Source organism: Cynara cardunculus, unplaced genomic scaffold (genome assembly GCF_001531365.2).
Source record: "Cynara cardunculus var. scolymus isolate 2C unplaced genomic scaffold, CcrdV1 Un_Scaffold_3966, whole genome shotgun sequence".
NCBI classification, from domain to species: Eukaryota; Viridiplantae; Streptophyta; class Magnoliopsida; order Asterales; family Asteraceae; genus Cynara; species Cynara cardunculus.
This window is the reverse complement of record NW_020201690.1, coordinates 11,571-28,220: the sequence shown is the minus strand read 5'-3', so window position 1 is coordinate 28,220 and position 16,650 is coordinate 11,571. Positions and strand designations below refer to the sequence as shown.

The following is a 16,650-nucleotide window of genomic DNA, read 5'->3' as shown; positions in this document are numbered from 1 at the left end:
GTCCCAATCATCTTAGGTCGACCTTTTCTTGCAACCCAGAGAACATTAATTGATGTACAAAAGGGGGGAGTTGACCATGAGAGTTAGTGATCAAGAAGTGAAATTTAATGTTCTTAATTCCCTTAAGTTTCATGGTGAGGTAGGCGATTGTTCATTCATAAATGCTTTAAGTGAAGATCTAGAAATAATTTTGATTGATGTTCCCTACAAAAATAACATTGGGGAAATTCTTGAGGACATATTGGAAGAAAATGTTGAGTTGGAAGATTTGGAAGATTTAGCGGCATTTGAGCAACTTGACTTTAAGGATAAAGTTTTCCATCCACCATTCATAGAAAAAGCCCCCGATTTAGAATTAAAGCCATTACCTAATCACTTTAAGTATGTTTATCTTATGGAGGAGGAAAAATTACCCGTAATTGTTTTTTTGAAATTAAGTAATGAACAAGAATTGAGGTTGATAAAGGTGTTGAAAGCTCACAAAAGAGCCATAGGTTGGACCATTGTCGACATTAGAGGAATTAGTCCATCTCTATGCCAACATAAAATAATTTTGGAAGAAAATAGAGTTGGAAAGGTGCATCCACAAAGGAGACGGTTATCACCAATGAAAAAACGAACTCATCCCCACTAGGACAGTCACTGGATGGCAGATTTGCATGGATTATAGGAAATTAAATCTAGCAACTAAGAATGACCATTTCCCTTTCCCCTTCATTGATCAAATGTTAGATAGATTGGTCGGAAAAGAATTTTATTGCTTTTTGGACGGATATTCGGGTTACAACCAAATTCACATTGCACCCGAGGATCAAGAGAAAACAGTTTTCACTTGTCCTTTTGGAACTTTTGCTTTTCGACGTATGCCATTTGGCCTTTGTAACGCACCGGCTACCTTCCAACGTTACATGATGTCAATTTTTTCGAATATGACTAAAGATACCATGGAAGTATTTATGGATGACTTTTCCGTCATCGGTACATCTTTTGAAAATTGTCTTGCCAATTTAAAGAAAAGTTTGGAAAGATGTGAAACTCATGATTTAATTTTAAATTGGGAGAAATGCCATTTTATGGTACAAGAAGGAATTATTTTAGGTCACATGGTTTCTAAAAATGGTTTGAAAGTTGATAAATCAAAAATTGAGATTATATTGCAATTGCCCAAACCATCTTCGGTCAAAGGCATTTGAAGTTTTTTGGGACATGCGAGTTTTTACCGTAGATTTATTAAAGATTTTTCTAAAATTGCAAAACCCTTATGTAATCTATTACATGTTGATCAAACTTTTGACTTTACCTCCGAATGTAAAAAAACTTTTGAAACTATTAAAAAAGCTCTTGGCTCGGTGCCTATTGTCATTACCACAGATTGGACCATGCCTTTTGAGATTATGTGTGACGCAAATGATTAGGCCGTAGGTGTCGTTTTGGGACAAAAACGAAACAAGATTTTTTATCTCATCTACTACGCAAGTAAAACCTTTGTGGAGGCCCAATTAAATTATACCACCACATAAAAAGAATTACTTGCGGTAGTATTTGCCTTCGATCATTTTCGATCCTACTTGATTGGCACTAAAGTCACCGTGCATACGGACCACTCTGCCATCAAATATCTCTTTAATAAGACCGACGCTAAACTGGGGCTTATTAGATGGGTTCTTCTTTTACAAGAATTCGATCTAGAGATAGTTGATCGCAAAGATTGTGACAATCAAATAGCTGATCTTTTATCGAGGATTGGAGGCAAAGTTTCAAGCGAGGGAAACCATGTGATAAAAGAAACTTTTCCTGATGAAATTTCATGGTATGTTGATATCGCCAATTACCTTGATTGTGGTCTTAAGCCACATCATCTTCAAGGTTAACGCTTTAATAAATTTCTTCATGACTGTAAACATTATTTATGGGATGATCCATTTCTTTACAAAATGGGAGCAGATCAAGTCTTACGGAAATGCGTTCCAAATTTTGAAATTCCCTCTTTGTTAAAAGATTGTTATGCATTGTCGTATTGTGGCCATTTCGGTGGACAACGTATGGCCGCAAAAAATTTACAAGGTGGATTTTTTTGGCCAACATTGTTCAAGGACGCATTTGATTTTGTAAAGAGATGTGATCAATGTCAAAGAATGGGAAACTTGTACCAACGAAACGAAATGCCTTTAAATAATATCCTTGAAGTTGAACTTTTTGACGTTTGGGGCATCGATTTCATGCGACCGTTTCCTATATCTTTCAATAATCAATATATCTTGGTTGCGGTTGATTACGTTTCAAAGTGGGTCGAAGCTAAGGCATGCCCAAAGAATGATACTAAGACGGTAATTGATTTTTTGCATATAATAATTTTTGTCCATTTTGGAACTCCCCGAGCTTTGATAAGCGAATGGACGCATTTTATGAATCGAATGTTAGTTACCGTTCTTACCAAATACAATATCCAACATCGAGTTGCTAAGGCATACCATCCACAAATGAATGGTCTTGCCGAACTTTCTAACCGTGAAATTAAAAATATTTTGGAGAAAGTCATAAAACCAGATCGTAAGGATTGGTCACTCAAGTTGGATGATGCATTATGGGCATACTGAACCGCCTTCAAAACCCCTTTGGGAATGTCACCGTACTAGTTAGTTTTTGGTAAAGCATGCCACCTCCGGCTTGAATTGGAATACAAAGCTTTTTGGGCGATTAAGAAATTTAATTTGGATGCAAATTTGGCGGGAGCAAAAAAAAAAATTTCAACTTAGTCAATTGGAAAAATGGAGATTTCATGCCTACGAGAATGCCAAACTCTACAAGGAAAAAACAAAAGTATGGCGTGATCGTAGGATAAATCATCGGATTTTTGAGAATGGTCAAAATGTTCTCCTTTTTAATTCTCGACTAAGGCTTTTTCCCGGAAAGCTTAAGTCGAGATGGTTCGGATCATTTACCATTGTAAATGTGGGGAAATTCGGAACTGTGTATCTTTTAAACCCCCAAGATAACAACATTTTTAAGGTTAATGGGCATCAGATAAAGTATTTCCTCCCGGAGGGAATAATCGATCCAGCCCAGTAATTTGTGGAAAGAATTTTCAAACCATATAAATATTTTGAAGGCAAGAATGGAGAAAAGAAAAAAATATAATAAAGGAATTTCTGATGTTTAGAGTAGACAGTGGGAAGTTCGTGCTCACTGTCTTGGTCATCCAGTTTTGGAAGGAAATCTGCAGCCTTTTTATTTCTTGTGTCAACCAATACATTTTTCTTAATAAATTGAAAATGACTGGAAATTTGAGTTTTTAAGGAAATGACATGTGAGGTCATCTTAGGTAAACCTTGGAGAAAGTGAAAAGAGGATTTGTGGGTCTACATCATTGGGCAAAGACAAGTCTTGGATTATTATCCATTGATGGTTGGTATTTTACATTATTTTATAAAAGGTCAATGGGAATGTGATAAAATAAATTTTCAATTTTTTTTTCAAAAATGATGAAAAGAAAATGATATTCTCATTAAAATAACCATTTTTGTGAAAAAAAACTCTTGGAAATAAAATTTTGAGTGATTTTTTCAAAAATAATGTGTATTTTTGAATTTGGTTGGAAGACTTGTATCATGTACAAGTACTTGTACCAACAACTGGGACATCATTTCAATGAAATCATCATTGAGTCACATTTGATTTTAAACAAAAAGATAAAATGAGTATAATCATTTCACTTTTTACATCCACCTTTTACATATTACCTTCGTAAGAACTAAAAAAAAAACAAAATACCCACTAACCCCACTATCCCCTCACTCTTTCATCTTCCTCACTTCTCCCTCAAGAAACCCACCGACGACCTTCTCCTATGGCCCGCCCTAAACAGCCGATCTGTAACCACCATTCTCGGCGCTCTCTTCATCGGCGACAGATCGCTACCACATCAAACAACGATAATGTGCAAACTGTCGAGCCTGCTGCTTCTTCCACCGAGCCATCTTCAACGGCAACAGGAGGCTCTTCCTCCGCCAGCACGATCGCCGCCTTCCGCAACCTCCCTTCTGCCACTATAAGTCCCTCTCTTTCTTCCCCATCCACTATTCCCTCATTACCCCCATCACCCCCAACCACCACTGTGCTTACTTATGATGATGATGGTATGGCCATTCTCACTCGGGTGGCTCTATCATCTCAGTTATCGGAGTCTTCCATAATCCTAAAACCATTCTCCATTTCTTTACATACACCGAATGCAACACCCGCCATTGCACCATCATAACCCACCACTACCCCCATCACCAATGTCGACCAATCAGCCATAGCCCTTTCACCACCGATTTCCCCAAATCACTCAAGGTTCGACCTAAACCAAATGGGGGGAATGTGAGGATGAAGGATTGGACGACATTATGTTCGATTTTTGAAGGTATACCGAAGGGAGGACAAGCCGAGACTTTTCCCTTCGAGAAAAAACAATCGTTGGTGCCGGTAAACAGCCCAACAAAACTAGTGTGACAGCCCCCACGGTTGAGCGAAGGCAAACTCGCTTTTCAAGTCAGGCATCGGGTGGGTCGAACACAAGATCACAACAGTGGCGGGAAAAGGGAAAGGCAAAGGTGACGGAGGATCACGATGTTGATTATGAGCCGGAAGACGAAGAAACTCCAGCCCCCACACGTCGACGAAAACGGACTGTTTCACACAATCGAGGTACATCTTCATCCTTTGATGATCAATTCGATCTCATCTGCAATAATCGATTTCTTTGTGAGCGGGATTTTGACCCGAAACTTAGTGATAAGTTGATGTGCGTTAAGCACCATTTGTTTACCCATCATTGGGAAAATATGATTGCGATTCCATGAAGTCAACGAGATGTTGGTAAAAAAAAATTTACAACCATCGGGAGTTCAAAAAATGACACCATAGTCATTAGAGGAACACGGGTAAATTGGATGGCACCGAAGCTAAACTCGGTGCTCGGTCTCACTGCCCCGTTTGTGTGTTCATACCGACAGTTTATTGATGGTGGATTTGATGTACCGGAGGAGGAGATTGCACGGGCTCTTCTTTTTCCCCGACACGGTTGGTCTCAAGACAACCGTAAGAAAATTTTGATGTCTGGGCACTTAACGTTAGAGGCTGCCATTTGGAGCACTTGACGTTTGAGGCTCGACACAACATCATGCCGTTCATGCATGATCATACGTTGTCAAGGGCGAAGTGTATTTTGGTCTATTGTATCATCAAGGAACTTCCTATCGACGTGGGCGCTCTCGCATATTCGACAATACTAACATCAACTGTGCGAGCTAGTTCGCGTTTAATTTTTCCAGGTTTGATCACAAAGCTTCTGACAGCCACGAGGGTACCTGTATCGGAGCATGATATCATCACCTTTAACCATTCATTGCTTGACCAATGGATGGTTAATCGCATGCACAAGCCGAACCATGAGAATGCAAACTTAGCCGATGATGCTACCGGACCCCAAGTCGCACCTGGGCCTACTGCCAACAGCCCACGAGTGCCCGAAGATGCCGCTGTTCCTGCCTCCAAACCATCCACAACTGTCCCTCTGACCACTACCCGAAATATCGCCGATACCACCTACAGTTACGGGTTATGGTTCGGAGGTGTGGTTGTCACTTATGGCCAGCCAGTTGGAGGAATGTAACCAAAAGATGGAGACCATTGTTGATGCTTTAGCCAAGATCACCGAAAGAATCACTCAAGTCGAAGACGAAGTTGCCGGACTCACGGCTTGTTCAGAAAATTTTTGGATGTACACAAGAGATAGAAACCGGGTTGTGAACAAGTTTCTCTAAAACAAGAATGTTATGCTAGCTTTGGATATACCACGCTTTTCCGGAGGAATTTGCCCTCCCCAAGTCTGACTTCCAAAAGTTCGGCGGACCACCATTCCGGATGCCACAGGTGAGCCATCCGCTAGTCGGGATGACACGGGTATGGATTGAATGTCTTCCTTGGTGTTTCTTCAGTACTTTTGAAACTCAAACAATTTCTTTTTGGTGGGTGTTTAATATTTCGTTCGACCGCCTCTTTTTGTGTTCATATAAGGCAGTCGTTGACATTTGCTTAGGTATTTTGGTTACATGCTACTCTAACTCGTTCTTAGTTATTATTGGCCGTTGATAATTTTTGGTATATCGTTGGCTTCTTTTCATTTCAAGTGTGATTTCCTTGATGAAATCTTTGAGTTGCAAAAATTAAAAAGACGTGGGTCATCTTTCATTTTTGGCCCAAACACTTTCCATCGTTACCAAATCAAACACTTTAAACCCGGTTCTCCAATGCGGACGTTGTTCGGTTTAAGTTTGGGGGAGTATGTGCTCCAAAGTATTGAAAAATTCTTGAAATACCAAATGTCTTCGGAAAATTGGAAGACATAAAAAAATAGACAAAATAAAGGAAAAAGCTTTAACCCGAAGTGCAAAAGTGATTATCACTTCTTGGATTTCTTGAAAGTGTCAAACACACAACAAAAAGATGCGAAAAGTCGAAATCATTCAAAACAATTGTTGTCATTCCAAGACAAGTTTGGGGGAATTTTTTTAGCCAAGTACAGTAACCCGATAAAAGTCCTATCGATTAATTTTTGCACCTCGAAGATCAAACAAGGGAAATTGTACAACACTCAAGCCTGACAAGATTTCAATGTCCCTCCGTAAGTTATGCTTTCTTGTTCCTCTTTGTTTATATTCCTTTCATTTTTGTTACTTGAGGAGAAATGATATCTCAAGTTTAGGGGTGTGATAACTCTTATTTTTAAGAGTTATTTCTTATTTATTTCCTTCCTTTTTGTTATTATTAAATACCCAATTTTCTTGTTTTTCCCTTTTTGTTCTAAAAAGTTCTAAAAAGATGATGAAACACAAAGGAAGAAATTTTATTCTAAAAACCTGTATTTTCTGGCAGAACTGCCCACTGTGGCACCACTGTGGGAAGTCCATGAATTCTGTTTCTGTTTCTTGGAAAACGTGTAGCTTGAAGAATCCTCCAGATATTTCCTCCAAATATTTCCTGCAGCTGTTTATGAGCTGTTTTGATGTAACTATTTTATTTTATTTGCATTTTTTATGCTTTGTACTATTACCCTTAGGGTAATCATTTTGGTTGTCCTTTCTCTTTTTCTCCCCCTATAAATGTCTTGGGAGCTCTTTTGGAGGAACGATGCAAGACACAATACCCTTTAGTGTGTCTCACTTCTCTCTTATCCCTCTCTTTATTTTATTAAGTTTTTAATTAATGTCTTTAATTTTATTTGTACTTTAACATTTTATTTCCTTGTACTTGTAATTTAGTTTTATATTAATGCAGATTATATTTCAGTATTATTTAATGTCTTATATTACTTTTATTATGTCTAGCTAAATTACTTGTATAGGCGTGAGTTTAACTTAGGATGTTTATATAATATTTGGGTGTTTTTATTTTTTTCCACTTCGTAACTTGGTCACTTAAGACGAGACATAAATTCGACGCGGATAAGCCGATCACTTTGAAGTGTTAATATTAGATCTTAGACCCAGAGATGGGCGGATCTGAAATACGGCTTAAGTGATGCACAAAGAACTCGAGAGAGTCTTTGATAATTACGTGGAGACGCGAATTTTGTATGCATTTAGGTAGGGGTTAAGCAATGAGTATTCTTATCACAAAGAGATATGGGTAAGAATCGTATTTCTTTTAATTCTTGGCTAGATCGGCAAGTCTCGAAGTGGTAAATGTAAAAACCTTATGAAATTTTATGAGGTCCGGTTGTAAAAGTTCACTTTCTAGAGATTGAAATTTTTATAAACAACTCATAAAAGTCTAACAATTTTATTGTTAATTTTATCTTAAGGAACACTTGCACTCATGCCCATTCTTTAATATAAAAAGTTTATTTCGTTATTTCGCTAGTTCGGTCCTCTTTCGGTCTTTTTATAAACAAAAACCCAACTTTTATTTACAACCCGAAACTCGTGCAAGAAGTTCATGAAAATCTCTGAATCTCAGTAGTCACTTCCCTATGGAACGATCTCGGTATTTTTTACCACTTTATTACTTGCAAGCGATCATAGTGTCAGTGTGCATTTGCATCGCCATTGTGAGAACTTTGTGCCCACATGTGAACACGAACAATCATAACCTGCCAGTAATTAACGTTTTTACGTAAATATTTAGTATTCAACGGTTTCAAATCAACATTAAAACTGCTAACATATATTTTATTCAAACAAACACAAATAATATATCCTGATGCTCAACTTTTATATTGAAAATTACCATTACATTAAACTCTTAATTCAAAATAGTTTTTCATATTTTTAATATAAGCACTTTGGAAAATGTTTAAAGTCACAATAATTGAAATTGCACATGTTTGAATTAAAGTCGAGACCCATTCAAAGCATTTACTATTAATAAATGCACCGACACAAAGTTTGGAACTAAATTTTTTTTATAGTGACAATAATTGTTGTAAGGTGATTCTAATATGTAAACCATACCAATTTAGATTGGTTGTCTGGTTATCTATTTGGTGTTTGATACGGCTATTGAATAATTTGTATATATAATCTTCTATGAATTTGGACATGACAGGACAAAAATGTTAAGATGACTAAATTATCCCTCAAATTCCTTAAACGATGTTTATATATACAATAGTATAAATGATACAGATCAAATAGTATTTAGATTTTTTTTTTCATCTATTTTGGTGGGACAAAGTAACTACATTTTTGTCTCACTCAGTTATATCTTGTCCCGTCATATATATCTATACTATATTATAAAGTATTTGACAAAAACTCATAAAAATTATTTTTTATGCATAAAATACTGTTTATTAATGCATATTACTTAAAATTCAAGATTACAAGTAAATTGTGCATAAGTACAATTTATTAAAGCTCTATGTTTGAATTCATGTAACTAACTGTGCATAAACATAATCAAATAAAAATCTAAAATCTAATTAAAATAATTATTGAGTTCTAACAGAATACTTAATTATTGTTTTTATAAAAAAAATATATTATCAAACCTAAATTAAGTTACTTTATTACGATAAATTAGATTATAATAAAAAAATTTGTTTCAAATTTCATAAACCAAGCATTCTAAACTATTGTGTAAAAACAAAAAAGCCTCCTTAACCGTACTCACAAATCATAATTGCTTTCGACTCTTAATTTGGATAAACTGTTCAATACAATCATTGTAGTGTTTTTTTTTAATGTAACAAATAAATCCAATTTATTAATGATGTGAAATTAGTTTGAAAAGGAAATTTGGGCACCGGCATCATGATGAGTCCTAGGGTTGTAAATGAACTGAACGTTCAACGAACTGTTCGTGAACCATTCGGCGGAAAATTCGTTTATGTTCGTTTATTTAATAAATGAACGAACATGAACAATTTTTTTTGTTCGTTTAGTTAAACGAACGAACATGAACAAGAGTCTCGTTCGTTCATTTATGTTCGTGAACGTTCGTGCATTTACGTTCGTTTATATTCGTTCGTTTATGTTCGTTTATATATTAAATTTAATATATAATCTTTTGTTTATATACTTTGAATTCAAATAATATTTATTTATGTTCGTTTAGCCCGTTCGTTTAGTACGTTCGTTTATGTTCGTTCGTTTACGTTCGTTAACATGTTAAACAAACGAACATAAATGAACATACCTGATTTCTAAACGAACGAACATGAACACAAAGATTTTCGTTCGTTTACCGTTCGTGTTCGTTCGTTTGTTCGGTTAAGTTAAACGAAGGAACATGAACAAACCTCCGTTCGTGTTCGTTCGGTTCGTTTACAGCCCTAGTGAGTCCTACCTCTTTCATATTTTGTACTAAATAAAAAGAAATATATTGCATCAATACTTTCCTTTATTTCATTTTCCATTATTTCATTTTCCACTTTAATGCTCTCATTTTCTCTTTCCAAAACACATTTTTTTTATTATTAACCTCGATATCTAATCTGTTATACAAACCATTTAATCTCAGGACGACTACTCACTTTACGGATAATCCGAAGTCACCATATTTGAAACCAACAAACCTGTTATATTTTGTATTAATTTCTATTTCAAAATAAATGAGGCAATATGTGCATTAGATGGAACTCTCATACATGCAATCGTGTCTGTTGATCAGCAAGCTCGTTATAGAGGTAGATGAAGAGGTGAATGTTATCAAAATGCTTTAGGTATTTGTGATTTTAATATGCTTCTCATGTATGTTTGGGTTGGATGGGAGGATGTAACACATGATGCTAGAGTGTTGAGAGAAGTTGCTTTTAGTCCAACCTCTGGCTTTCCATTTCCTCCACGAGGTGTGTACAAATTTTAAATGTTTATAAATTCTTATACATTTTATATAATGGTGTTAAGCTCAAATTTAGATTGTAGATAAATATTATCTCTGTGATGTTGTTTATGCCAATACTCGTGGTTTTATGACTCCATATCGCAATACGAGGTATTGTCTTGCTGATTTCCGACGACATCGTGCCTTGAAAATAGAATAAAGGTTCAACCATGTTCATGTACAACTCAGAAACGTTATCGAGCGTGCCTATGGTGTCTTGAAGGCAAGATTTCCTATTTTAAAGCAAATGGCTCCCTATCCATTTCGCATACCAAGAAACGTTGTGATTGTCTGCTTTGCAGTTCATAATTTTATACGAAGATGCAATATCCACGATCAGTTATTCATGGATTGCAACAATGTTTATTGCCGAGGGACAAAAAGAAATCGAGGGAGGCGATGAAGATGACATGAATGCAAGGCCTTTTGGTACTCAAAACAATGAATACATGGCTAATTTACGTGACCAAATTGTGAATCAGTTAATGTTAAATCTGCCAAATTAAAAATTGTTCAAAAACTTTTATGTTGGAATTTGGTCGTTATGTTTTTGTTTATTCTAGATTTTGAAAAAGTAATGTTATGCTTGTTTGGATTAATATGAAACCTTGTTTTGAACTAGTAATGTTATATTTCTTTGGATTAATATGAAATATGTAGTTATATATGCATAGTAATTGTTTTATTCAGATACATGCCAACTAACTATATTCCATTCAGTACTAAATCATACAGAGAGTTAAAAAGATAATTTGTTGTTATTCAGATAACAGTCACCAAACAACCTTATTTCATTCAACACTTAACCATTCTAACCATTATGAACTAAACCATCCGGCAACTGCCAAACAGCCTCTAAGACGGTCTGTCGCTGATGAATCAAAGATATTAACATTTTATTTTATTGTAAATTTTGTATTTTTGAGATTTTATTGTTCAAATATATTATAAATTTGTCATTTAGTATATTTTTAATTTTTTTTAAAAATAATAATACATTCAATCTTATGAATAAAAAATCATTTCTTATCCGTATATTAAGCTTCATAGAATTATTTAAAATTAATTTTTTTTCTCTATTTTAAAAAACGATATAAAAATTACTTTCTATATAATTATTTGGGAGAAAATATTCCGTCTTCTCGACTATAATATCGACAATATATAAAAAGTCTATCAATTCATCATCAACGTGGATTTTGAAATACAAAAATAGGTAAGTAGTAAGATTATTTTTGATAAAATAAATATATATTTAGAAACATTTGGAATCTAATGAGTCATGCATATTAATGTCATTTTACCTACCTCTACTCTATCTAGAATTAATGAAGAGAAATACCAGCAGATGCCGATAATTTTTGCAACAGTTAAAACAAAATAATTGATATGATCATTATAAAAGAATGGTTGATTTCTGTGTGCATCCATCTCTCTTAGCTAAATAATGGCTGAGATCCTACTTTCTCCCATCCTTCAAGTGCTCGCTGAAAAGTTGGGATCTGCTGCCTTTAAGAAACTTGCTCGCTATTCCCAAATTCACATCGAGGTGAACAAATGGGAGACATCATTAACCGACATCCAAGCTCTTCTTAATGATGCTTCTCAGAAGGAAATAAGAGATGAATATATCAAAGGGTGGTTGAATCGTTTCCAGCATTTGACTTACGACATAGACGATATACTCGAGCATTTGACTTACGACATAGACGATATACTCGACAATTTGGCAACTGATGCTATGCATCGCAAGCTCATCGCAGAGGAACTGGGAGCCATCTCAAGCAAGGTAAGAATGCTCATCCCAACTTGCTCCACTAGTTTTTCAGCAAATATTAGGATGCATGACAAGTTAAAAGATATTACCACCAAGTTACAAGATCTAGAGAAGGAAAAAGTCACTCTTGGTTTGAGTGTGATAAATGGGAGGCCAATAACTATGAGTAGAAACTATGAGACCTCCTTGCCAGATGCATCTGATATAGTTGGACGACAAGGTGAGAAAGAGGCGTTGCTCCACAAGTTGTTGTGGGAAGAATCAATCAATAAAAACATTAATATCGTACCCATAGTTGGTAAGGGCGGGCTAGGTAAAACCACTCTTGCCCGACTTCTTTACAATGAAACACAAGTGCAAAACCACTTCAAACTCAAGGCATGGGTTTGTGTTTCAGATGAGTTTGATATCTTCACTATAAGCAAAAGTATCTTTGCTTCAGTGACAGGGGAAAACAAGGAATTTCAAAATGTTAATCAAGTTCAAGAAGATCTTAGAAAACAAGTTACAGATAAACGGTTTCTACTAGTGCTAGATGATGTGTGGAGCGAAAGCTATGAGGACTGGAATACCTTTGTGCGCCCATTTCACGCAGGGGCTCTCGGAAGTAAAATTGTCATCACAACTCGAAAGGAGCAATTGCTCAGAGAGTTGGGTTGTGATAATTTAGAACATCTGCAAAGTCTATCGTATGATGATGCTCTATCTCTATTTTGTCAACATGCATTAGGTGTAAGTAACTTTGATTCACATCCAAATCTTAGACCATATGGTGAAGGTATTGTGAAAAAATGTGATGGCTTACCATTAGGTCTAAGAGTACTTGGAAGGTTATTGAGGACAAAAGCAGATGAAGTAGAGTGGAAGGAGTTGTTGAGTGATGAGATATGGAGCCTACAGACGGGAGATGGAATTATTCCAGCTCTTAGACTAAGTTATCACGATCTTAGTGCATGCTTGAAGCGGTTATTTGCATATTGCTCTTTGTTCCCCAAGCACTATTTGTTTGAAAAGGAAGAGTTGATTTTATTGTGGATGGCAGAAGGGTTTTTGCACCACTCAAGGGAAAGCATGTCAACAGTTGAACGTTTGGGTCATAACTATTTTAAACAGTTGTTATCAAGATCATTTTTTCAAAAAGCCCCTAACGAAGATTCATTGTTTCTGATGCATGACTTGATGAATGACTTGGCCACATCTGTTGCTGGAGAGTTTTTTTGGAGGTCTGAAGATGAGATGGAGAAGGGTGTTGGAATGGACACCTTGGAAAAGTACCGCCATCTTTCATTTGTTTGTGAGCGGTTTATAAGTGACAAGAAGCTTAAAGCATTTATAGGAGCTAAAAATTTGAGAACATTCTTAGCAGTATCGTTTAAGCCATACGAAGAATGGGATGGGTTCTTCTTATCTAATAAGATTTTGGATGACTTACTTCATGAGTTTCCACTGTTAAGGGTCCTATATTTGGCTTGTCTTCATATAATCACGGTTCCAAAGTCAATCGGCAGTTTGAAGCATTTGCGGTATCTTAATTTAGGTCAAACTAAAATCAGATATCTACCGGAAAATGTCTGCAATCTATATAATTTACAGACTTTGATCGTTTTTGGATGTCATGAATTAACCAAGTTGCCCAACAGTTTCTCAAAGCTTACAAGTTTGCGTCATTTTGACATTAGAGATACTCCACTTTTGAATAAGATGCCCTCAGGGATTGGTGAGTTGAAAAACCTACAAACTCTATCGAAGATCACGATTGGAGGAGCGGATGAATTTCCACTAACCAAGCTTAAAGACTTGAAGAATCTCCATGAGATGATTTGCATCAAGGGGCTGGACAAAGTGCAAAATGCAATGCATGCACGGGAGGCGAACTTATTGCAAATGAGGCTTAGAGAGTTAGAGGTGGAATGGAGTGATGTATTTGATGGTTCTCGAGATGAAACACTTGAAAACATGGTCCTTGATGTGTTGAATCCCGGCAATGAAAATTTGGAAAAGCTTAATATTGTGTCATATGGGGGTATAAAGTTCCCAAACTGGGTTGGGGATAGTGCGTTTAATGGGTTGACACATATATCAATACGTGGYTGTAAAAAATGCACATCTCTACCGCTACTTGGGCARCTACCATCACTTAAGGAGTTATTTATTCAAGGCATGGAYGGGGTGAAAGTTGTCGAATTGCAACGTCTCGCATTTCCTTCGCTTGAAATTCTCAGTTTTGAAGATATGCAGGGGTGGGAGGTATGGTCGTATAATGGTGGGGTTGTAGATCCAGTGTATCCATGCCTTGGAACGCTTCGTATAAAGGGTTGTCCTAAATTGGTTGAAATCTCAGTTGAAGAACTACCTTCACTAAGGGATCTAGAAATAGATGAATGTAGTGATGGTGTGTTGAGAAGGCTAGTTCAAGTGGCTTCATCGATCACCAAGTTGAAAATAGTTTCTATTTTAGGCCTAACCGATCAGTTGTGGGGAGGTGTTATGAAGCATCTTGGGGTGGTAGAAGAAGTAATAATCGAGAGGTGTGATGAAATAAGATACGTGTGGGAATCAGAAACAGAAGCATGTAAGGTTCTTGTGAATTTAAGGAAGTTGGAGATGAGAAGGTGTAATAATTTGGTGAGATTAGGAGAGAAAGAGGAGGATCACTGTGGGAGCAAACTAACATCTCTTACGATGTTGGATATATGGTTTTGTGGTAGGATGGAGCATTGCAGTTGTTCAAATAGCATCAAGAGCTTGTTCATTTTTGGGTGTGATTCAATTACATCTATCTCCTTCCCAACAGGAGGGAAGAAGCAGCTCAAGTCATGTTCCATTTATGAGTGTAAGAAGCTATTGGAAAAGGAATTTGGAGGTGGAAGATCAGAGGAGACTATCAATGCAAGCATGTGGATGCTTGATACTGTAAGAATATATGATTGGTCAAATCTGAAATCGGTCATGCGATTGAGTTGCTTCATTCACCTCAAAGAATTGGAAATAAGAGATTGTCCAAGTCTGGAGTCATTTCCTGATCATGAATTGTCGAATCTCACCTCGTTAATATATTTGAGGATAGAAAAGTGTCCAAGTATGGATGCTTCCTTTCCTCGTGGGCTTTGGCCTCCCAATTTGTGTCAACTTGGAATAGGAGGATTGAAGAAGCCWATGTCARAGTGGGGCCCACAGAACTTTCCAACTTCACTTATCCGCCTAAGTTTAGAATTGGAAGATGTGACTAGTTTTAGTGAATTGTCCCATCTTCTTCCTTCATCTCTTACTAGGCTTTGTATAATCAAGTTTGAGAAACTGGAATCTGTTTCAATGGGACTCCAACACCTCACCTCCCTCCAACATCTCAACTTTGATGATTGCCCAAAGATGAAACATCTGCCACAAACATTGTTGCCTTCACTTTTGAGTTTGTGGATATATAACTGCCCGAATCTGGAAGAAAGGTGTAGCAGAAGAATAAGAAAAAGAGGCTCCTACCATATCCCCACATGCATTAACCGGAGTAGAAGAGGCTCCTACTGGCCCCTCATCTCCCATTTACCTTACACCAGTATGAGGTATGTCCTTCTCTCATTCTGCTTTCACTTGTTTAATTAGTTTTATTTGCGGTTTAATATATATATATATATATATATATATATATATATATATTGGCATATTAACAACAAACTTGTGTCTTGTAATTAGTGATATTTTCAAGGATTGACTGGAATAAAAGATGGCCTCATTGAAGATAACAAGGCTAAGGAGCCATCTACTAAACACTTACTCGGTAAGCACTTACAGGGTAATTTTTCTCACCGGATGAACATGACAAGGGCCAAGAATCTTATCCTGTAATTACGATGATAAAGATGGAGAGTCTTACCCGGTAAGCGAGGGTGACAACTCTTATTCGGGTAAACACTTACCACGTAAATTGTTGCATGAGATACATTTTGATCTATTAGAATCTTACACAATAAAATAAATTATAGTGTTTACTTCTAATGATAAACACTTACCGGATAAGCATTTAGGTAAACAACATTTAATTGTACGTAGTATTAAAAACATGAAGCTCTTAATTAATTAATTAATTAGGCTTCACCACCTTCTTTAATTTCTCAATAATTCATTATAATTAAAATGATGGAGCTGCATCACCATATAGTTGTCCTTAACATTCTCCATTGTTGCATTATTCTAAGTACAACTCATTTCATACTTCAACACCACTTACAGCCAATGAATGTGCAAACACAGATGGATGCAATTAATTTGGAAACAGGAGCATCTGAGTATATATATATATATATATATATATATATATATATATTATAAAGTATTTGGGTAAAACTCTTAAAACTCTTAAAAACTCTTAAACCCGTTCATCCCTAAACGATTTCATCCCTATCCGATTTTATCCCATATCTGAATTCGTGTAACTAACTGCAGATAAACACAATCAAATACAGGATAAACATCTCATTTTAAATATAAAAAATATAAAATATAATTAG

The 16,650-nt window shown here is 36.1% G+C and overlaps 1 protein-coding gene across 1 annotated transcript in view; it reads left to right on the top strand.

Moving 5' to 3' along the window:
- The first annotated feature begins 11,815 nt into the window (after positions 1-11,815).
- LOC112503834 (putative disease resistance protein At3g14460) overlaps positions 11,816-16,650 on the top strand; it is a 6,912-nt gene continuing 2,077 nt past the window's right edge. Inside the window, exon 1 of the mRNA XM_025107824.1 lies at positions 11,816-15,593. Within this exon, the coding sequence (XP_024963592.1) occupies positions 11,816-15,593 (3,778 nt within the window). The remainder of the gene's footprint in view (positions 15,594-16,650) is intronic.